A 23,167-nucleotide genomic window follows, 5' to 3' on the forward strand; every position below is an offset into this window, starting at 1 on the left:
TATACAGCCACAGGGCTCCCTGCACCACCTCCTTCAGCCCACAGGTAAATCTGCACCACAGTCTCTGAATCAGACCAATAACCCACCTCATCCAACATTCTGCTTCACACCATGTTAAACCACCTGCCTCTAAGCAAGCCTATGAGGACAGGAGAGTGACAGCCCTTTGCTGCTGTTAACCTAACAGCATTTAGTGGCATAATGCTTTGTGAAGACTGAGGCACCGCTGACAAACCTATTCTCCAGCCATCTAATGCAGCAACCATCACTTGGAGCAGTGAATACCATACCTTTTAAGTATGCACTGGATGAAGTGCTCCTTTTTTAATCTTCAATCTACTCCCCAGCAAAGTTCACTTGGGAATCCCAATTTCTGGTGTTGACAGAAAGGCAGTAAAGCTCATCCAACATTATGCATAACATTACAAGCCTCTGCCATATTTTCTTTTCTTTTCTTTAAATAATATTTTATTGAGATTTTTAAATACCAATGCAAAATTAGTAAACAATGTAACATATTTCATAACATAGTTTCATAACTTCTTTGGACTCCCTCACGTCTCCCACTCCCACTTACATCATTATAAATTTTTGCCAGCAATTTATCAACTTGTTTGCGTTCTTATGTCCCGCTGGTTTAAGTATAATTAATAATTCTCCAAAAAATTTATATTTTCCCAATCTCACTTATCATCCTAATTCCAACTATTTTAGTGGTGCTCAGTTGTTTGTGATCTAGCATCCTTATTAACATTCAACCAAATTACAATATTTTTGTAGGTAAATCTTGAATTTCTTCCAATCTTCTTCAACCCTCTCCTCTCCCAGGTCTTGGATTCTGCCGGTCATCTCAGCCAGTTCCATATAGTCTATCAGTTGCATCTGCCATTCTTCCAGTGGGTAGATCTTGGGTTTTCCGATATTTAGCGATGAGTATCCTTGCTGCCGTTGTTGCATACAAGAAAAAAGTTCTGTCCTTCTTTATCACCCTCTGGCCGACAATACCCAGAAGAAAGGCCTCTGGTTTCTTAAAGAAGGTATACTTAAATACCGTTTTTAACTCATTATATATCATTTCCCAGAAAGCCTTCACTTTAGGGCACGTCCACCAGAGGTGAAAGAATGTTCCTTCATTTTCTTTACATTTCCAACATTTATTATCAGACAGGTGGTATATTTTGGCAAGTTTAACTGGGGTCATGTACCATCTATATATCATTTTCATTACATTTTCCTTCAAAGCGTTACAAGCAGTGAAGTTCAACCCAGTGGTCCACAACCTTTCCCAGTCATCAAACATGATATTATACCCAATATCCTGTGCCCACTTTATCATAGCCGATTTAACCGTTTCGTCTTGTGTGTTCCATTTTAACAGCAGGTTATACATTCTTGAAAGTACCTTAGTCTTAGGTTCTAACAATTCTGTTTCCAATTTCGATTTCTCCACCTGGAACCCTAACTTTTTGGCATTTTTAAAAACTTCTTTAATCTGAGCGTAGTGTAACCAGTCTCGCACTTTATCCTTTAATTTCTCCAAACTCTGCAATTTCCAATTGTCTCCATCTTTTTCTAGTATTTCCCAATATTTTGGCCATTTGGCCTCCATATTGGGTCTTTTTCGGGCCTAAGCCTCTGCCATATTTTCTAACCCTCCCCCACCAATCTAAAAAGTTTACACATTGAAAGAGGTCCAGTCCTTGGCTAGCTTATCCGTTGACAGCTGGTAGCTGGTCCCAGATCCACTAGCAACCTTTGAATGCAGACACCTGCTGGTGTAATGATGTGTAGACAATCCCCCTCTTTTTTGTCTGGGTCCTACATATTCCCACAAAGGAGAAGAAATGGGTCACAAACAATGAGGTTTTGTCCTTCTGCCAAGGAAATAGTAAGCGGTCTGAAATCTGCTACCAGGTCCTGCTGTATGGCAGACATTCAACTTTTGCAGACCCAGGGCCCACTTTTAACTCAAACATGCATTTAGGGACCCATTTCTTAATCTCTTACCTTACTATTTGCATGGTGGCACAGCTCCTGTTGCGACCCACCTTGGATCAGGCCCTAATGCACCAGCTGAAGACCAGTGGTGCATGGAACTATTATTTAGATACACAAATATGCCTCAACATTAAACATCCACTGTATTGAACATTTTGGTTTACCTATATTGACAGCAGATACTAGCAGTGAAGTAAATTGCAGTGAAACAATGATTAAATTCAACAAAAATTGTGGCTTTCCCTTCAAAACAGAAGTCACAACAAAATCACATTCCATTCCTCCTTCTAAGATTTAGGCACAAGTAAGCTTAGATGGGGACGCAGGTGGCGCTGTGGGTTAAAGCCTCAGCACCTAGGACTTGCCGATCGAAAGGTCGGCAGTTCGAATCCCTGCGGCAGGGTGCGCTCCCGCTGCTCGGTCCCAGCGCCTGCCAACCTAGCAGTTCGAAAGCACCTCCGGGTGCAAGTAGATAAATAGGGACCGCTTACCAGCGGGAAGGTAAACGGCGTTTCCGTGTGCGGCTCTGGCTCGCCAGAGCAGCGATGTCACGCTGGCCACGTGACCCGGAAGTGTCTCCGGACAGCGCTGGCCCCTGGCCTCTTGAGTGAGATGGGCGCACAACCCCAGAGTCTGTCAAGACTGGCCCGTACGGGCAGGGGTACCTTTACCTTTACCTTTACCTTAAGCTTAGATGGATTACAAGTGGCAGATACCAAGTTAGGCAAGGTTAAAGACTATTCTTTTGTAATTTGGGAAAAATTATGGCCCTGAAAGGTCTGCTTTGGTGGGGTTTCTTTCTTTTTTTGTGAAGGCTGTAAAAGAACTTGAGTGGTCCATAGGGCGTAGCTGCCTCGCAGACCAATGTATTCTATGCAAATACAGCAGTCTTTGTGGACATAACCATACTATACATACAGCTACCTATGTTTTTAGTTTTAGTTTTGCAAGTCACACAGGTATCTGTGCTTCTGTCAATTTTTTTGAGGAGTAAATAACACCTTTTTGAGTGATGGGAATACCTACCCATGCTCTTATCTTTGTCAAATGTACATTACTTTGATTTCTATTTTTGATCAAGTATTATATTTCATTTTGTGGGCAGCTGTTTAACATGCAACACAGCCAATAGTTAAAAAATCTGTAGAACAGACAAATTAATGTTACACAACTGGACTATTAACCATTAACTGGACTATTACCCAAGTAGACACCATCACCAATCACGTCTGTGGCACTTTTAATTAGCAAAATGTGTTACAATCTTTATTTGCGCCCTCACAACAACCCTGTGAGGTAGGTCACTGCTGTACTCCATTTTAAAAATTTGGAACTGGGATCAAAAATGATTTGCTCAGTGAGAAACTATGGCAGAAGCAGAAGATGGATCCAGATCTCGTGCCTAGTGCTTAGCCCTATTCTTTACTCATGACCACATCTGCTTTGTGGGGGTGGGGTGGCAGACTTACAAGCCTGGAAACATGGCAGCCTTCTTCAATGCTAACCATTAGCTTCTTGTAGCCAAAAGCCCATATTGTTGACTGAAGCTCAACAAGTCACTCCTTGTTCATTGGTTTCCCTCTGCAACGGTGTGACTCAAACATAATTTTAAGTTAATTTCGTAACAAAGTTACATCATTACTCTCCAAGGGGGTCTCTTGAAATTTGGTATGACAAGACTTGCAGATTCTTAATGCGTCACTGTGTGAGAGGGGGAGGGTTCAGTCCGACAAGCCTGTGCAAAGCTGTACAGCTAGGCCAATCCAACCTGTATTAGCAGAACCCATACTATTCTGTGCAGCAGTGTCAGAAAGAGATATTTAAAACAGAGTACCACAGTTCAAAAGAATATGAGACTTATGAATACAAGGAGAAGATAAGGAGCTGAGTGTGTTCAGCTCACAGAAGATTAAGGGATGCTGTTGACCATCTCAAAAATAGCAGATACAAAAGGGGTTATAAAACAAAAAAAGGGGGGGATGACCAGATTTAAAATTATAGGAAAACTGCCAAGAGGAAAGGGCTGATCAGCAATGGAACCAGCTGCTTAGGCAAGTTGTAGAATCTTCTTCCTTAAAAGATCACCAAGGAAATGCTGGGAACGGAAGCTTAGAAGGTCATCAGTTTCAAATAAGGATCCTCTGCACAATCACTTACAATACTGCAGTTGTTTTTCACACAGCACCATCTATGTGTATGGCATGTTATAAAGTACAGGTCTGACATGCCCTTATCCCAAGCAGCCTTCAATCTAAAAAAAGGCAAAGAACAGAGGCAGGGACAGATGAGGGAAGAATATGCAGTTATCACAATTATATGTGGGAGGGGGACCGAATAAAATCTCCAAATCAAACTGCCAGCAGAGCCCATAGTTCCAAACAACTAAAGGAGCATCCCATAGGGGAAGCCCCCACCCTCTTTATCCCTGACAAAATATACCATGTGTTTCTCCCCCACCCCCAATATAAGGCTGTGTCTAGGTGCTATATGTTGAGTAGAAATTCAACAGGGACAGTTTTCATAATAATTTCTGTGCAATTTGCACCAGAAGCTGGTTGAGGCTGTCCCTTCCAACTTACACTGCATGCAGATTTGCCGGTATGGAAGCGTAACATGGCAATGCGCACTGTTGTAGAAGTTACCGTAAGTTAGTCTTGTCTCCTAGCAAAAAGGCAAATGAACAGCAGCTAGTGAGAAGCCAGGGTTCCCAAGATTACTTGAATTAAAATTTATTACAGAGCAGCCTAATGAGTCCCACCCACAGGCTATTAGAATTACCGGTAAGCCTTTCTACAATTCTACTAGTCTTTACCAGGAACTCCCTTTTCTTGAAGACTGCCTGCTATAGGATTATAGCCTGCTTTCATGAAGGTGTCTGTCAGATGCTTAGTCGCCATTACTGTCCTACCACAGCCTTACTCAGCTCTTCCAGATGATGAGCAGGTATTGGGAGATACAAACTAGGTTCAAAGGCTTCTCCTTGAGGCAAAGTAAGCAACATCAAGGCTCTGGTTCAGAAGTGTAATTGGGGCAATTAGCACTCTTGCTGTCATCAACAAGAAGCAGAACACTTAAAAGAGCCGTTGAAGAGCTTAAGCACACATTCTGGGATAATTTAAACTAACTCACCAAGTTGGAAACATCTATGGAAACTGAATCACTCTAGAAGGACCAAGCAGGCCTAAAGCCATTACTGCTGTAGCCGGTTCTGAGCCAAGCCCCTTCCTTAGTCTCTAAAGTAGAAGAATTAAGGAGAATCTGTTTCCATAGTTAATAAAAAAATTAATGAAATAAAGCACTGACTTTCTGAATGAACATCATGGTTGTTATTAGCACTTATGACATATATATTTTACATGTTTATCTACCAGAAATTAGAAATCATATTATGTGGATGTATACAAAAAGCAATTGTGCGTATTTATTTATTTAATGCACTTTTATACTCCACTCTTGTTCTATAAAGCATCACTCACGGCATCTTTTTTACCTTCTATATAAACGGTACTATTTAGGTAATATTGGCATGTCAATAACTTTCCCACACTGGAATCAATGACAAGCATGGGTTTAATACTGAAGTCAAGGGGGCTTTGTCCTGCCTTGTTTTGGCTGGATTAAGACATCTCACCCGGCAACTGTTGCCATATAGATAGCTGCATCACTTGCTCATAGCTTTCTCCAAAGTCCTTTAGATTCCTTTTCTGTGAAATTCTATTATTTGGATATAAAAATTACCGGCTGCAGCTGAGCCGCATGCTCCTCACAAGAAGTGGTTTTCCAACCATCTGTATCAGAACTGCAGGGTAAGGAGGATATATATATATATGCTTGATGTCCAATATTTTCATCAAGGTGTGAAGGAAACAAAAACAAAGAGAATGTAGACTTGAATGTAGTAAAGATGAAAATTTCACCAATAACACAGAACTTCAATTCCCAAGCCTCATTTGGAATGCTGTGCAGTTTTATCAATTGAGATGGAACACAGTTTAGAATGTAGCAAGTGCAGCTGAGGGTTATTTACAAATTTTTTGTTTTAATGGCATTTTTAATTTGTTTTTTTACTTTTATATTGCAAGCCACTTTGAGGCCTAGCCCTCAACCTAGGATATAATATGAAAAAATATTAGAATAAGAAAGCTTAGGTTCTGAGATTAGGCTTTTTAGCCCCACAAAAAGATGGCAAAATACACTTGTACTTTAAATGTATAATACATTAACGATAAAGAAAAACATTAACACAAAATGGTTCAGCAATAAATTCAGCTTTGCGATTAGAATGTTACTGGTTAGAAAAGAGCTACATGAATTTCAAGCTTTTCAATTAATATAATGAAATAAGGTAAGTTGTAATCACTCTTAATTGTTTCAGGTAGTGGCTGACAAAAATCTCCCCCTTGCTTTCTGACATGAGAAAGAACTGTGCTTAGACATGCTGAACTAGAAAGGCTGCTGAACATTAAAACTCACCCCATTAAAAAAACTGGATTTAATCCTAACTTCCACACTTAAGGACGGAAGTTCCCCTCTCTTACTTTATTTGCTGGCAATCTTAACTGCTTTGTACCTTTTTCACAGTAGCACATCTTCTGTCATAACAGATAATTTTACGAGCCCCCAACATAGTACTATGGGACGTGGGTGGCGCTGTGGGTAAAACCTCAGCGCCTAGGGCTTGCCGATCGCATGGTCGGCGGTTCGAATCCCTGCAGCGGGGTGAGCTCCCGTCTTTCGGTTCCAGCTCCTGCCCACCTAGCAGTTCAAAAGCACCCTTAAGTGCAAGTAGATAAACAGGTACCGCTTTCTAGCGGGAAGGTAAACAGCGTTTCCATGTGCTGCGCTGGTGCCGGCTCGCTAGAGCAGCTTCGTCTCGCTGGCCACGTGACCCGGAAGTGTCTCCGGACAGCGCTGAGATGGGCGCACAACCCTAGAGTCGGACACGACTGGCCCGTACGGGCAGGGGTACCTTTACCTTTACCTAACATAGTACTATAGTCCACTCAAAGGATGCTGACTGGAAATATTTGCTTTGGTTCAGGAGAGAACTGTTGGACTTCCACTTTCTATCTGCTTTAAAGTCATAACAACATTGAAGTACAATTTTTATTCCTCCTCCTCCTGGCTTTTGAAACCATCTGCCACACTATGTAAGCAAGGTTACACCTTTTATTAGTACACTCCTTTTAGGACTCTTCTCTGTCTCACAACATCATCTTGCAAGCTACCTTCAAAAAGTCTTGCTGTTAATATTACCATGCTATAACACTTGCAATCAAAAACTGTGCCCTATATCAAGGTCAACAAACAGTATTTTAAATTCAGAAAAATATTATTTTCAACCCCTGAAAATGAAGTTAGTGGGAGGAAACTACCGTATTTTTTGCTCTATAAGACGCACCAGACCACAAGACGCACCCAGTTTTTAGAGGAGGAAAACAAGAAAAAAAATATTCTGAATCTCAGAAGCCAGAACAGCAAGAGGAATCGCTGTGCAGTGAAAGCAGCAATCCCTCTTGCTGTTCTGGCTTCTGGGATAGCTGCGCAGCCTGCATTAGCCCCATAAGACGCACACATATTCCCCCTTACTTTCTAGGAGGGAAAAAGTGAGTCTTATAGAGCAAAAAATACGGTATATTTTTCTGTATGAGGTGCAGTCACCTTAGAGCACTTGTATGATCAAAGAAATCTCCAGAGGTTCAAGATTAAGAGGCAAGCTACATGGACCACTACTTACACAGAAGGAATTAATGTACATCCTTCTCTAACAACTGCAGCAGGATTTGCACTGTCTTGGGCAGGGAGAGGAAGTTTAACACTTTCCCTGCATCAGAAGGGAAGTGCTGACAGAACTTCCCTCCTCAGATGAAGAGCACTTACAGGGAGGGCTTTCTGGCAGAAATGTGGCTGAGAGGGGCAGGGAAATCACCATTCTGATCTTGCTTCACTCCCCACCCCACCCCCCTGTGCACGTTTACTCCTTTAATACAATGTCACATAGGTGGGATGGAACTATGTTCAATAGTTTTCTTTCAGGTTACTCAACAGAAACATATCACTTAGATTCTGATATATAATTATTTGGTTTTAAGAGGAAATTCTTCACAGGTCAGACTGATTGGAGGAATTGCTGCTTCTTCCGGGAGGGAATTTTGCCCTCCCTTGTGGTTGATGGCTTGGTTTTCTTGCTTGAATTTGCTGGGATGTATTTGCTCTGCAATAACCTTGTGTGGGGCATATGAGCTATGCTTATGGTTTGGGTTCCAAAGCATAATGCAGTTGGTGAAGGATGGCCTTTGTTTCGTACTGGAGATGTGTAATAGATGGCGGTTGCTTCTTTTCCACTGCCTGAAGATGTTCATTCTAGATGCAACTACTTTCTGAACCAGTCCTCCATTGTAAGCCTCCTCTGTAACTAGGTTTGGAATGTAGATGACTGAATGAGCATTCCTCACTTACCTTCTTGGGAAACCTTTTGCACCAGCTCTGGGAATCAGCACAATGCCTGCAGTTCGAATTACCAAGGATCAGAAGCTAGTAATGTCCTTCCTATGGAACCATTTTGGGTGACACAGCAAGCAATACTGAAGGACAACCACCAGGACCTCTCTCCTCCCCAGGTTAACAAAACAAAACAAAACTACACAAGCATGGAGGGAGTGGCTCATTATATAATTTTTTATTCCTCATTTTAAAATGGCTAGTCATAATAAAAATAAAAGTGTGGCCCATTGCAGGCCACAGTAAAGATATTGCCATAGAGAAAGAGTCAGTAGCGACTGGAGATTGTTGGATTCCTGGGTTGCTCTGATTTTACTCATGGGCTTTTAGGGGTTAGAAGATTTTTGGCATATGGAAAAATATTGCTTTTTGGTTTGTTTGTTTGTTTTCCCTCTTCTTTCTCTTGCCCAGTTTGTGAATAAAGAACCATGATACCACAATAAATCAATATGGAACAAATCATAAAAGCAATGTAAAAAAGCAGGGGAAACCACCTGGGGGAGGGATTTACTAAATACAAGTAATATATCCACATAGGCGACACAGCTCCAATGCCACTGCCACCCTCCTCCTGCTCAGCACCCAAAGCACGTTCCTGTATCCTAATAGTATGCAACTGGCACCTGTGCATGCTGATTGGCCTGGTTTGTAGGGTATGGCATCCTTTCACTGGGAGTCATTTTACTGAGAAGTCAAAGCCTGTTTGGAGCTGAAAACATGGGAAGCCAAACACTCCCATAGTCTTCTTACCCCCCCCCCCCGAGCCCCCCAGAAAAGAAGGATTTATTCATGGGGGAAATCTTCCAGAAGGATAGAGCAGGGATTAGGAAGCCTTTGTCTATTCCCTTCATTTCCTGGAATCCAGAGTGGGGCAGAACAAGCCAAACTCAAGCCTGGCCACAGGCACTGGGATGACCAGGTCAGTGGTACCAATTAGGTAACATATTAGCATTTCCTCAGCCATACTTGTCCAAGGATAGTGATTTAACAGCAGTTTTTGTATTTTGCCTGACCCATTCAAAAGTAAACAAAATGATTCATCTGATACAGCCCTTTGGACTCCTCAAAAATTAAAATGCTCCACACATGGCTTCCTCAGGCCCAGCTAATGGGGTCTGCCAGGGCCACCCCATGCTCCATATGGATATATATATATATTTTAATATTTATATTTATATATTTATAGATATTTATATATACACACACCCAGTAACTCAGAACAGGAAAAAATAGCATCCGTTAACAATAAAAAAAAAATTAAAAATGATCCACTCCTACCGCACTAGGCGAGCGATTGCACAAGGTCCACAACTGACTGTCCTGTTGGTAGTGGGGCAGCCTGCAGCCTGTACCTTCTCTCACAGAGGGTGCTGAGAGCAACTCCCTCCCCTTCTCTCTGGGCAGTGTGCGCTACAAATTGCAGTCTCTTTGTTGGTTGAGAGGAAGAGTGCAGGCTGTGGAGATGAGCAAGGCTAGAATCCTGCTGTAGTGTTTAGGGACTCTCCCAATCCCAGATACTTTAGTTTAAAAAGGTAGCTGTCCCTTCAGCTCTCCCCCCCCCCACCCCCCACAAAACTGTATTTGTAAAAAAAGGTCCATGCATCTGATGGGGCAACCATTTGGTGAGCAAGTCCCAATCTCCTGCTCATCAGGGATAGAGCATTTTGGAATCAGCCAGGGAGGAGTCAACAGTGGGGATATCACCTCCTCATACAGAGATCTCATACGTAGTCCCACCCACTCCAGAGACCTTCTTGACTCCTCCACGAGTGGGGCTGCTGAGAGGTGGCTGACCAGGGGTGGGTGAGGTTGAGCTCAGGCTTTTGGGCTGTCCATTGGACTTGCTGTAGGAGGGTCTCATCTGCATCTCGTCTCTGGGGAAAAGGAAGGATACAAGGATGTCAGGAAGTGACCACTCATTCAATGGCAATGGAAATGGAGGATGCCTCACACTCGGTAAGGAAAGGAAAGCTTGGGATACATCTTACACTGCTTAAGGAACAGTGCACTTTTTGTATCTACAGAGAACTTGTTCTAAATACTTTCACCACCCAGGTAAACACACTAATCTAGAAGAGGATAGGATACTACACACAGAGAATTATTAAGAAAAGATGCTACATGTACCCAATACAACACTCTCTAGAAGGAAAAAAAAAGGAGGTTCAGTGGGGAGAAAGCTTTTCAGGAAACTGACAGAAGGGCTCATGCTTCCACCATCATGAGAGGAGCAGGTGATTTCTTACAATCTGTCCTTTCCCTGGTGGACCCAAGTGTCTCTTTCATGCATGCCAACAAGACAGGGAAAAGGACCACACTTGGGTAAGGTAGAAAGGCAGACTCATATATAAAAGTTTTATATATGAGGTAGAAACCAAGCAGCTTTCACACAGATCCGGGTATCTTCTAGGAAAGCCAATGGCCACCACACACACCCAAGGAAAGTAGGGGTGTTCAAAGCCACACACACTTCACAAAAAGGAATGTGGTACTCTAGAGATATGCACTGCATTGTATAGTGGAGGAAATGGGCTGGTTCACACACTGGAGGGAAGGAAGGAAAGGAGGGAGGGAGGGAGGAAGGAAGGAAGGAAAGGGCAGACGAGTGCAGGCATTATTTGTAGATCTCCCCCAGCTACTCCCTCCAAATGCTGCTGAAAGAAACTGTCTCTGGTCAGATCAGAGATAGGACAGGGTTGAATGTGGCTGATCCTCCACCAAGTCAAGGAACACTTAAAGCGCGAGGCAGGTGTCACTTGTACTTACTTTGGTGCCAGTAAAGGCTGCAAGGCCACCTCCTCAGTCTCTGGGACAATGGCCTGCGAGGACTGTTTTTGGCTGCTGTAAGACACAGATTTGCCCAAGTGTGGGGCTGCAGGCTGGTCTGGTGAGCCCAGAGAGCGCACTCTGAGTGCATGTGGTGGTTCTGGCTTGCCAAAGCGAGGTGGCACTGGGCGGGTGAGTGGGTTCTTGCCCAGAGGTGAGCGTTTTGAATCGTCCGAGGAGGAGCTGGTACGTGGAGCATTACTGGAGCCTGGGGTGGACTGGATGCCTGAGTCCCCCAGTGCTGTATCCTCCTCTTTGGCCAGGGGTGGTGGCGTGGGTGACTGCTGTAGCAGCTTCTCCCGCTCCTGCATGGAGGCCACAATGTGGCGTGAAAGATTGTCATAACGGACCGGTGAAGGGTCACGGGGTGGCTGGTGCTTGGGTGAGCCAGAACTTGGGAAACGACTGTGCAGGTCAGCCTCCCGCTGCTGGGCAATACGTGCCGAGAGGAAAGGAGATGTGTAGCCCATGGGGGCCTCTGGCTCTGGGCCTGCCTGCACTGACTCAAAGTCAGGGCTGTCAGAGGGTGTGAGAAGGCTGTCGTAGGACAAGCTCCCATTGCGCGTCTGGTTCACCAAGCTCTTGTAAGATGTGGATGTGGTGCCCTCGGAGCGGATCGACTGAAGATGGCCCAATTCAAAGCCCATGCCTTGGGCAGACTTGAGGCTGGACGAACGGGAGCCACTGGATAGTGGATCAAAATGGAAACTTTTGCCAAAAGTAGGAGACCGAAAACTCTCTGGCTCCAGACTTGGCTCAGAACGGTAACTGGGGTTTCGACTGCCCTCAGCAATGGAGGTTGCCTCCTTCAAGCTGTCTCCTCGGCTTAGCTGCAGCAGGAGAGAAGGAGGGAAGAGGAACATATGTAATAGTCATTAGCAAGCCTCCTGGGATGTGGATATTAATTCATAACTATTGGGTGCAGAGTTTGCTTTCCCATAAGCATGGACCTCTGCTTAATGTAAATGAAGTTCCCACATTTCTTGATGCAGAAACCCCATTTTTTCAAAAACACTGTAAACACAATTATGTAAGCTAGATAATCAAGTTATTACTTATTAAGAGTCAATGTGGTGTAACAGACTGTTAGATTTGGACCTTGGTTTAAATCCTCCCCAAAGCTGTAAATTTCACTGTGTGCCATTGGCTCAGTCGCATTCCTTTATCTAACCTATTTCACAGGATTGCTTTATACATAAGGATTGAACCTGGGATCTTCTGCTTCCAAGCATATATTCTACAACTGAGGTATACAGACCATTCCTTATATAAAGTAGAAGAACCTCATTTACTTCACTCAGAGCTCCACTAAGGGTATTTACAAATGTAAAAAGAAATTCATTTTTTGGGGAGTCTTATTTAATAAATCATTACTTCACTAATCAAATTCTAGCCAGCCATGGAAGAAGCATTAAGAGTTTAATAGGGGAGCATTTACACGTATTCACCATTGCATCTAACATCAAGCTGAAGTGGTTGAGTGCCAGTAATTTGGAAGCGAAATAGAGCCAACCCAAGATAAGGTAATGGTTTCTACATACTAATGGGACTCCCTAGGTAGGAAGGAATACATAGATTGGTGAATTAAAAGAAAAGGCAATGCTGAAAGGATCTTAGCTTCCACATTTACAAGAAGGGACTAAATCAGGGTAGCTAACCTGTGGCTTATATCTAACCCACAAAAGGACTTTTGTGCTACCTCAAGACTACCCTCAAAACCTGACAAAAAAATTTTTAACTGATCACTCTTGTTCCCTCCCCCGTGCTGCCATGATACCATAAAGTTTTTGAGCCCCCGTCCAAAGATTTGTCCATTAAAAAAAAAGGAATGATAAAAAGTATTTAGAATATCATACAATAACTGACAGGAAATCCGTTTGGCAGTCTCGAGAACTGCAATTCTCACCACAACTACTTTTACAAATTGGCCACATCCACATCCACTGAAATGTGGTCCGAAGAATTGCCAATGGGTCAATGCAGCCCTTGGCTCAAACAAGATTAGCTACTCTTGGTCTAAAATGAACCAGAAGTTGGTCACTCATAATGAGTCTAACTAGTTTATGCTTGAGAACTTATGTATTTATTTAAATTTCTATGCCGCCCTTCATCTGGGGAACCACAGGGCAGTTTACAATACAGAAACACAAAAATACCTAACATAGTAAGGTAAAGGTAAAAGGTAAAGGACCCCTGGACAGTTAAGTCCAGCCAAAGGCAACTATGGGGTGTGGAACTCATCTCGCTTTCAGGCCGAGGGAGCTGGTGTTTGCCCACAGACAGCTTCCCAGATCATGCGGCCAGCACGACTAAACCGCTTCTGGCACAACGGAACACCGTGACGGAAACCAGAGTGCATGGAAATGCCTTTTACCTTCCCACCACAGCGGTACCTATTTATTTACTCACACTGGCATGCTTTCGAACATAGTAACAGATAATAACAACAATAACCCCGCCACACACACTTTAAAAGACCATAGTTTAATTGGCCAAAGGCCTGGGAGAGGAGGAATGCTTCTGACTGGTCCCTAAAGATATGTAACAAAGGTGCCAGGTGAGCCTCCCTGGGGAGAGCATTCCACAATGGGGAGCCACTGCAGAAAAGGCCTGTTCTCGTGCTAACGCCTCTGGAGCCTTCATGGAAATAGCACACAAATGAGGGCTTCAGATGATGAGCACAGGGTGCCAGTTGGTTCATATGGGGAGAGGCAGTTTTTGAGGTATTGTGGTCCTGAACCATTTAAGGCCTTATAGTTCAAAATCAGCATTTTGAATTGGGCCCAGGAATTAATTGGACCCAGTGCAGTCTGGCCAGGATTGGCTTCATCTGCTCAAAATGTCTTACCCTTCCTCACATGCACTGCTACCAAATTTCCTTCGCCGTATTTTTTTTGAGCGAGATTCGAACTCGGAACAAGGGCAGTCCTGGGGGCAGGGGGGCACTAATATTTTGCTGTATGTACCACTTGTCTCTGTCTGCTAACTGAAGACAATGCTTCATATATTTGATGAAGTGAACTCTAGTCCATGAATACTTATGCTGCAATTAGGTTACAATCATATACACACTTAGCAAACAGGACTTGCTTTTGAAAAAAACAAACACACTATTGCACTGTAAGACTCTCAGCCCATAATAATAATAATAATAATAATAATAATAATAATAATAATAATAATTCATGGGAAGAGACAGAGAACTGAAATTGGTGAAATGGTTATTCTGGCCAATGAAAGACCCCTCTCAGCCCCACGATTCCCAACATTGTACCATGCTAGAATTCTCCATTTATGGCATAATAGCAGCTGTACAATACACTAGAGAAATTTCTTATAGAGAAATTGTCAAATTAAGGCACTAAACCACTGCACAACCTCGAAGAGAATTCCCTTTCCAACTCCACACCCTGCATTGTCTCCTGAAAACCCCTCTTCATGTTTAACCCCCTTAGTTCTTCATTACCTTGGCGCTGGTGGAGTGAGGCAGTGCAGCTGAAGTACTGCTGCTGCTATAGCCAGGTCGGTACTTGTACATTGTTGGAGTTGGAGGGCTGTCCTTGCTTAGCAAACTGCTGTCTGTGGAGATAAATGGGAATCACACACATACTTACAAGCAATATAATATAGTTACTTACAGCTTTTCCTGGGGAGTTCCCAGCAATCCTGGTTTGAATGCTTTTGCTGAAATACCACATATCACAAGTGACTGATCCGTGAGAACCAGTTAAGAGCCTCAGGCAGGTGGACACACCATGGAGGTCAAGGAATCAGTCAGGAGGTAAGGGGTGTATTGCAGGAGTGGAGGTGAAATGGAGCAAGAGGAAGATTTCCTCAATAAAGACATCACACAAGAAGCTTCCAATCTGTACATGCACACCTTGCTAGTCCTGACCCTTGGGGTGTTCAATTTTGAGCACTGCTAGATGGGAAACAGTAGCACTGACTAGAAAAGAAAGCTCCAAGCATTTCTCCATGATCACATTTTCTTTCAAGGTGCTACACCCTGGAAACACTACAGCAACAGCAAAAGCAAAAGCAGGTGGTTTCACAACTACACAAACTGGGAAATAACTCTAGCCTTCTGTTACTGTTCTATATAAGCTCTATGACAGCAGAACAAAGCACAGACCTGTCCTTCCAAGTAACCCCTGTTTCCACCTGAGTGTGGAACAGTCAACAGAGGGAGGAACAGTCAATAAATCCCCAAATCCTGACAGCAGCCTTCACATGTGGACAAGAGCTAAAGCTGGAGATTTACATGATCGTAACATCTAAAAGGTAATAACCTAGCTACCACCTCAGCACCTGCTCTAATAACCTGCCTGAGCACTGAGGCAAGCAGGTGGCTGTATGGTCAGCAGTGCTGTGAATACCAGCACAGAGCTGCCACAGGCTTTTGTAAACAGTTCAGTACTGACCAGCTTCACTACTTGGCACTGCAGTCAGAGACTACTTCTCTGATGGCAGATCGCTGTAGAAGTGCACAGCTGATTGGATCCCTTGTCTCTCTGGAATGCTCCTCTTACCCTCATTGGTGGCCAGGGTTAAATGCGTCCTCAGACCTGTGTAGCGGCTGAGGTCTGGCTTGGGTGGTGGCGGTGGCTCAGCATCAGCAGACTGGCTCTCCGTCACCTCAAGGCTTCCTTTGGACTGCAGAGACAAAGTGCAGAAGAATGAGACAGGACCCAAAGTCCTGAGCATTGTCCCCAGCTCTAAAAGGTTGAAAGTGTTATTAGAAGGACCTGCAGCCATCTAGCATTTCTGCAAGTGTAGTTGTAGACTGTGCATGTCTCAGTTGCTGGATGGGAAGGGAAAGGGCAAGTAAAAATTATATAGGATATAAAAGGGGACAACTCTCATGCAGCAATAGTCACATGGGAGGAAAACAGACCTTCACTTGTCAGGGAAAACGAAGTACAAGTTGTGATAACATGGGGGAAGGATGTCCAAGAGGCTCATTTGGTTCCTACTCACGAATGCAGTGGCACCATCAAGGTCTGGAGAAAGCCAGTGCCTCGGTAGCACCTTCATCTCCTCCTTACCTTTGTTCTCTTTAGCTCAGCCTGGATACCATTGTCCATTATCTTTACAGCTATCTGTCCATCTGATATTTCTGGTCGCAGGAATGGTGGCTTCACTGTAACAGTCTGCTCTGCCTTTGGCCGACCAAGATACCTAGTGAATCATGGGAAGCCAGCAAAGATGAGAGTGCCTCCTGCAAACATGTGAACCAATGATGATGTTTACATGCTCTGGCAAGAAAGTCTGAGGAATGTTGGAGGCATTTAGTTATTTGTATCCAAAGAACTGCAAAGGCAAATCTGCAGGTCACAGTTCTCTCATTCTCTAAAATCGAGTCCTGGTATCACCTGTGGCTTCACTGTACATTCCCTTATGCGCTTCCCTGCTGTACAGAATGCACTCAAAGTAGTGTCTTTACACCCTTTGAGTTTCTGTTACATTACAGGCCGTATTGCCAGAGTGAAGGAAGAAAGTCAAGCAGTGATGTGACAATATCTGAGAGAATGTACATTTCCCTGATGTAAGTGTGCTGTCAAAACAATTATTATTTTTAACAAAATACTTAACAAACTGATGTATAACAGGTCTCACTAGTTGAGAACAGAAACAAGCCAAGGTGCATTTTTTATCCCTTTGTTTCTCTGGATAGGAACCTAGGATTAAAAACTGAACACAGCCATCCTTCAAGGATATAAGGCATTGGGGAACAAGATACACCTTCTATCTAGGAAAACTGGAGAAAATTAGAGGCCAAGAGCTAACAGTCACCAGAACAAAACAGATGAATAATTACAAAAAGTGTCAAATCATGGAGTAAGTAATGCATTCCTTCTTCACAAGTTACATTCATTGATGTAATAAAAGTAAACAGCTTTTTCACACCTGTAGTCTGTTCACACTTACAGGCAGCTGTGATGAGTGCAAAACACAGAGCATGCTGAAATAGTTTATACAAGAAACACTAATAAATGCACAGCAAAGAGTTACTGGATTATGATTTACATGAGTACAGACATGTAGTGATATAAAGTCATACAGAGTTCTGTTCTCTCTAACGTTACATACATATGTGTGAGGAACACTAGAGCTGTTGGAATTGGAGGTATCAAGGAAACATAACAATGATCTATTGTTAATGAGCCTTGCATATAACCTCAAGCAGGAATACCACATATTTTTGTTCTGTGGATAGTTCAAGTAAGCTCACAACTCACTCCCAAAGACTGATTATACTCAGTGGTATAGACACACCTTGACATACAGATCCCAGGAAAAACAGTCACTATAAAAATTAATCTTTCTGCCACATCTTTAGATAGTTTCCAGCAACCCCTTTCTTTACTTCAATCTAAAAGAGGAAGAAGCTTATAGCTGCTGTGTTAGACAACTGTACTTCAAGGTGTGATCTGGCTGTGAGCAATGACTTCCCACATCCCACCACCTCACTGTTGGAACCATTTATATGACTGATCCCAGAGAATCTTCCTCTGCTTCTCTGCTTGTCTCCATTAGCAATCAAGACAATCTAGCTCTTCTCTCTCCAAGAAAGAATAGGGCATTTCTTAGGTGAGGCAGAATTTACCTGGGGGCTGGGGAGCTGCAGAGAACACGACTGACGTTGTTACAACAGCCATTGGTGAATGGGTTTACTCCACCCCGGAATTTGCCTGTAACCTGCAAGGAGAAAAGATATGTCAGGGAAGTAGAGATACTATGTAGTGAAGTCAAAAACTAACTGTAAAATATCTACCTGCTCATTTGTAGTACGACCTCTGGCTACCAAGACCACATGGAATCCCGTAAGGCCTACAACAGGTATGAAAAACAAGCCAGCCACACACATCACAGCCATACTGTCAATGAAGTCAAGGAAGCAATTCATGAAGGATCAGCCTACAACTTTGTTTTTGGGATTCCTTTCCCTCCCACCACCCATCAGTTGGCAGTATCTCAGGTGAACAGCCCAATTGTTCACCAGAATTTGATTAAGGAATTCTTTGCACTCTAGAAAAAGAGGATACGTGACAGCCATACGGATCCCAGAGAGCTCTTCAACTTGACACAGGACAAACAGCAAGCCAAAACCGAATACACCCATGATATGTGCTGTAAGTGAGAGCAGGAACAGGAAGAAATAGCGATAATTGCGCCGCCCAATACAGTTGTTCACCCAAGGACAGTGATGGTCAAATTCCTATCAGTGAAAGGATAAAGAACAGAGTTAGAAGGACATCACCTCTGTAAAACAATACAACACCTGTAGAACCCCTCGAAACTCCAGGAACCCTGAATCCCACCCAGATTTTCATTTCCACAACAGAAGATGCAACTCCTATAACAAGGGTAAGTAGAATGGTTGTGGTCAACCGGCAGATTATGAATTATAGTTGAATGATGTCTCATCACCTCTCCTGCCTTTCAATATGTGTTGAAAACACTTGTACACACATCACCTTGAATTTCATTATGGAAGGTGAAAAATAAATATAAAATAAACAAACACGAATACTAGATGAACGCATTTGCTATGGATTACCTTACCCACAATTATGCAATTGATTCTGTCCCCTCCCTCTCAAACCACCCTGGAGCACTGGTAAAAAAGGAAAGCATGCAAGTCTGAGGTGTCTATCCCAACCTGTAACACACAAAACTGAATCTTGCAGCCCAAACAGTTCCTGAACTGGATCTCAAAGATTACAGAATGTCCCAAGTTCATTATCAACAATCCAACAAGCAATTCCAATCGCTCCAACACAGCCCTTCTCTTCCCAGTCTCTCACCTCCACACAGTTGTCGCAGACACTGCAATGAGAGCAGCGTGGGGGCCGGTAGAAGCGACACGTTGCACACCATTTCATGCGCACTTGAATACCCTTTATCTCCACAGTCTTGTATAATGGAGCTCGGAAATCATCCTCCTTGTCCTCATCTTCTTCAGCTGAAGCAGCAAGAAAAAATTATAAAATCCAATGAAGTACAGAGCATGTCTAACATGTCCTTGCCCCCAGTTTCACAAACCCATTCACCCTGGCACTGACTTTTTGTTTTTGTGCTTCTGGTGAGACACCCTATCCCCTCTCAGAAGTCTAGAGAAAAGGGGATGGATTATGCTGACCCTTGATACATTTTGTAAATAAGCCCACAACAGCTTGCAGGGTTGCTGTTTTTTTTAAAAAAAGTCTAGGAGTCTAGTATTCTGCATTTCCATGCTGGTCACAGGAGGAGAGGAAGTCCCCTAATTGGTGTCTGCTATGGAAACCCAGGACACCAGCTTCTTAGCAGGCTTGTAAAAACCTGTTTTGTCAAGAATGCTCCCATAGGCTCGGCAGAGCTAAAGGATTGGCTTCCCTTCCTCCTCAGCCAGTACATAAAACAGACCAGCAGTGGAAAAATCCATCTCTCCTCTACTAGCTCACTCAGCTGCCTGCATGGAATGAGCCTTGCCACCTACAGTTATCAGTGAGCTGCTACATACTAGGCTGTCCTGTAATAAGCCATGGAGAAGCTCTGAAAGCAGTGAGATGCCTGGGTCTTCTGAGTGATCCCAGGACAGGGATAAACTCCCAGTCAGCTTGATGCTAGGCAGAAGAACAAGGTTTGTCCCCACAGCTAGGGCCTTCAAAAATCTGTAGTGTGACACCACAATCAATACTTTTCCCCCACCACCACTTTAGACCAGATTTGGTGGAAAGAACACATTTGGCTAGCTATCAAGACCAACCAAAATTTGTAGAACCTCCCCCCTCCCAAATATAGCAATAGCTTCCAATAATGAATCCAGCATAATTCACACTATAAACACTGTTGAGCTGGAAGATTCCTACCTATCCAGATTACAATAATTTATGCTCTGGATCTGGAGAGTGGAAGTAGCCATCCCTAATCAAAACATTTTCAGATCAATCAGTGCCTTGGAAATTGCTTCATAGGCAATTTTCAGTTCTCACCTCGAGGAAATATGCCTGGATCCATGAAGGTGGCCATACTAAAGTTGGCCAGCACAAAGAGGAAGACCACAGCATTGTAAATGGGGATGATTGGGGAGATATGCAAGCTCAGCCCTGGGCACCTACGCAAAGAAAAAGTAAGTTAAAACAGATCTAGTAACATTTTAAGATTAACTATAAATTTATTCAACCTTAAGTAAAAGCACTGAGGTCATTCCACCTAAATAAACCTGGATAACCAGCAACTGAAAGAGAAAACTCATCAGGAGTTTTGGAGTAAAGTGTCATCTGTAAGCTGAGGGCACACATTTCTATTTCGCTATAACATCTGAATCAGGAGTAGTTGTGCAAGCCCTGGACCAGTACCTGAATGTGGTGATGGACTGGATGAGGGTTGAGTTTGAATTCTTGGAAGATGGAAGTCCCATGTCCCAAAGATAGAACAGTTGCCTGTTCTGGATAGGATCACACCCCCTCTAAAGGAGTATGTAGGTAGTTTGGGATCCTACAAAGCCTATACTCCGCTCACTTCATGGCAAATGGCCAGCGTTAATCCAAATATGCACAGGAACCCATTAGCAGTGTGGAAGCATCACTCTGTCAAATCACTTAAGAATTAACAAAACAATATAAATATGCATTTGAACACATGGCCCCACACTACCCACTTTGGTTCCCAAAGATGTGGATAAAGTTCTTCAAAATTATTCACTGAATTTTCCAGCACAAACCTGATTGGCTGTAATATTTGGATAACTCCAAAATGTGTAAAGTTCTTTAAGGTGAACCACTGCTTATGTACCACTGCCATCATGATCGTGTAGCATTGAGATCACCCAACTCTGTGTAGTACTGGTCTTCTGTGCTTTTAATAGTTGTATTTAAGTGGCATTTTCCCATTTATAGCAAATGTCAGCTCTGCTGAGGCCTAGGTACTGTAAATATTTTTAGTTTCTACTCACTCCAGTGATGAAGAACCCATTAACATACATAGCTGGAATTCTTAATGATATAATGCTACCAGTGTTCCTATAGATGCCAATGTGTACCTCTCATATTTATGTGAGCTCAATTTGTGCACTCGAAGTGCTGGGAAGTTTAAGCAAGCAGTTAGTATAGTAAAGTGCAAGCTGGAATGGCCCAGGTTCCAATTTTACCTCAGCTATGAATTCATTAGATGGTTTTAAAGCAAGTCAATATTCTGAGCTTCATTTACCAGTATGCAATATGATACCATTATTAACCACCTTGCAGAGCTATTGCAAGGATTATGGAGATAATGTGCATAAAGTACTTTCAACACTTAGGAAAAGTACAATAAAACACATTTTTGTGAAATAGCAACATTCATCATTGGTACATATATATAGCAGTTACCAGTTTTAAATGGTTACTGCTCTCTATTCAATGTACACAGCATGAAGCGTTAAGTTAATACTACTGAAAATGTTTACATAAATAAGAAAGTACCATTAGTAACATTTGCTTTCCCAGACACTAGTTGAGTTTGCGTATGAGCTCTATGAGGTTTGGCATTTTGGACACACTATAATCAGCTGTAACCAAATTTGTCAACGAACAGAACACAGCAAGAAAGAAAAACAAGTTTAGCTTGTTTGACTAGAAGATCCATATGCAGAAGAACATCCCACATAAAACCTACAATAAGGCTACAGGTTAAGGAGGGAAGGCGCAACAAAAGTCTGCTTAGAACTAAGTTAGATAAACCTAAAATATTTGCCCACTAGATTCAAAACTTTAATGGAGCACAGCCAGAAGAGTATCAGAGCAAGCTCCTATTTATTTTTAATTAGGTAGACAAAAAAGCTAGGCGTAGCCTTAAGTTATCTGAATGTAAATGTAACTAAACTATAAAGTTTGATCAAGGATGATCAAAAGTAGATGCATTGAGATCAATGAACTTAAATTGCTTTGATCTACTGATTTCAGTGGGTTTACTTGGCAAATACTGGATACCACCCAATAATGTTCCCAGCCCAATAGGGAAAGGAATTACACCTCCATTTGTATCTTAAGACAAATGAGTCAATTCATTTCAGATCAGTTGCCCCATAACATATTATTTTCATTTACACATTTGTGAAAGACTGCACTTTTTCATTTACTTTGGCCACTTCATGAGAAGAGAAGACTCCCTGGAAAAGACCCTGATGTTGGGAAAGATGGAGGGCACAAGGAGAAGGGGACGACAGAGGATGAGATGGTTGGACAGTGTTCTCGAAGCTACAAACATGAGTCTGACCAAACTGCGGGAGACAGTGGAAGACAGAAGTGCCTGGCGTGCTCTGGTCCATGGGGTCACGAAGAGTCGGACACGACTAAACGACTAAACAACAACAGCACTTTTTCATCCTTTTAAACACATGGTTATGAACGAATTAGGATTCTAATCTATGTTAGTAAATACAAATCAAGAGCCTGGAGATAGGTACTGCCAGTGAAAGAAAAGGATGTGGTTTTGTAAATTTGATGTCAAAATAAGCTCTGAAACTTTTAAAGCTTTCAACTTAAAAAACCCCAAACAAACATTATTTATACTGCTTTGGGCAACAAGGTTTTTGAAGTGGTTTGCAATAAACACCATAAAACTGATAAGGCTTAGATTAGGGCCTGGATGAGAGAAATATGTATAGCAGGCTAAAAAAAAGTAAATAGGCAGGCAGATAACTGCACCTGGTTCTGTACATAACAGCCTTATTCCCTAAGTCCACATAGTGGTACAAGAATAATTTAGAAATCTAAGGTTTTATTGGAGTCTTTAATTCTTTTATTATGCAAGAATGTAATTATAGGTGATATTAGAATTGCAAATAGCCATTTTAAAAACTGTCACACCTTTTTTTATT

At 42.7% G+C, this 23,167-nt stretch overlaps 1 protein-coding gene across 1 annotated transcript in view; it reads right to left on the reverse strand.

Moving 5' to 3' along the window:
• Window positions 1–8,662: 8,662 nt before the first annotated feature.
• ZDHHC5 (zDHHC palmitoyltransferase 5) overlaps window positions 8,663–23,167 on the reverse strand; it is a 42,216-nt gene continuing 27,711 nt past the window's right edge. The window contains exons 3-12 of the mRNA XM_079991526.1: window positions 20,301–20,422; window positions 19,134–19,291; window positions 18,372–18,544; window positions 18,101–18,203; window positions 17,933–18,024; window positions 16,371–16,503; window positions 15,855–15,978; window positions 14,792–14,904; window positions 11,266–12,155; window positions 8,663–10,373 (exon numbers count right to left, since the gene is read on the reverse strand). Coding sequence (XP_079847652.1) covers window positions 10,208–10,373; window positions 11,266–12,155; window positions 14,792–14,904; window positions 15,855–15,978; window positions 16,371–16,503; window positions 17,933–18,024; window positions 18,101–18,203; window positions 18,372–18,544; window positions 19,134–19,291; window positions 20,301–20,422 — 2,074 coding nt within the window. The 3' untranslated portion in view covers window positions 8,663–10,207. The remainder of the gene's footprint in view (window positions 10,374–11,265; window positions 12,156–14,791; window positions 14,905–15,854; window positions 15,979–16,370; window positions 16,504–17,932; window positions 18,025–18,100; window positions 18,204–18,371; window positions 18,545–19,133; window positions 19,292–20,300; window positions 20,423–23,167) is intronic.

The sequence above is a fragment of the Podarcis cretensis genome, assembly GCF_951804945.1.
Source record: "Podarcis cretensis genome assembly, chromosome: 1".
Taxonomy (NCBI): Eukaryota; Metazoa; Chordata; class Lepidosauria; order Squamata; family Lacertidae; genus Podarcis; species Podarcis cretensis.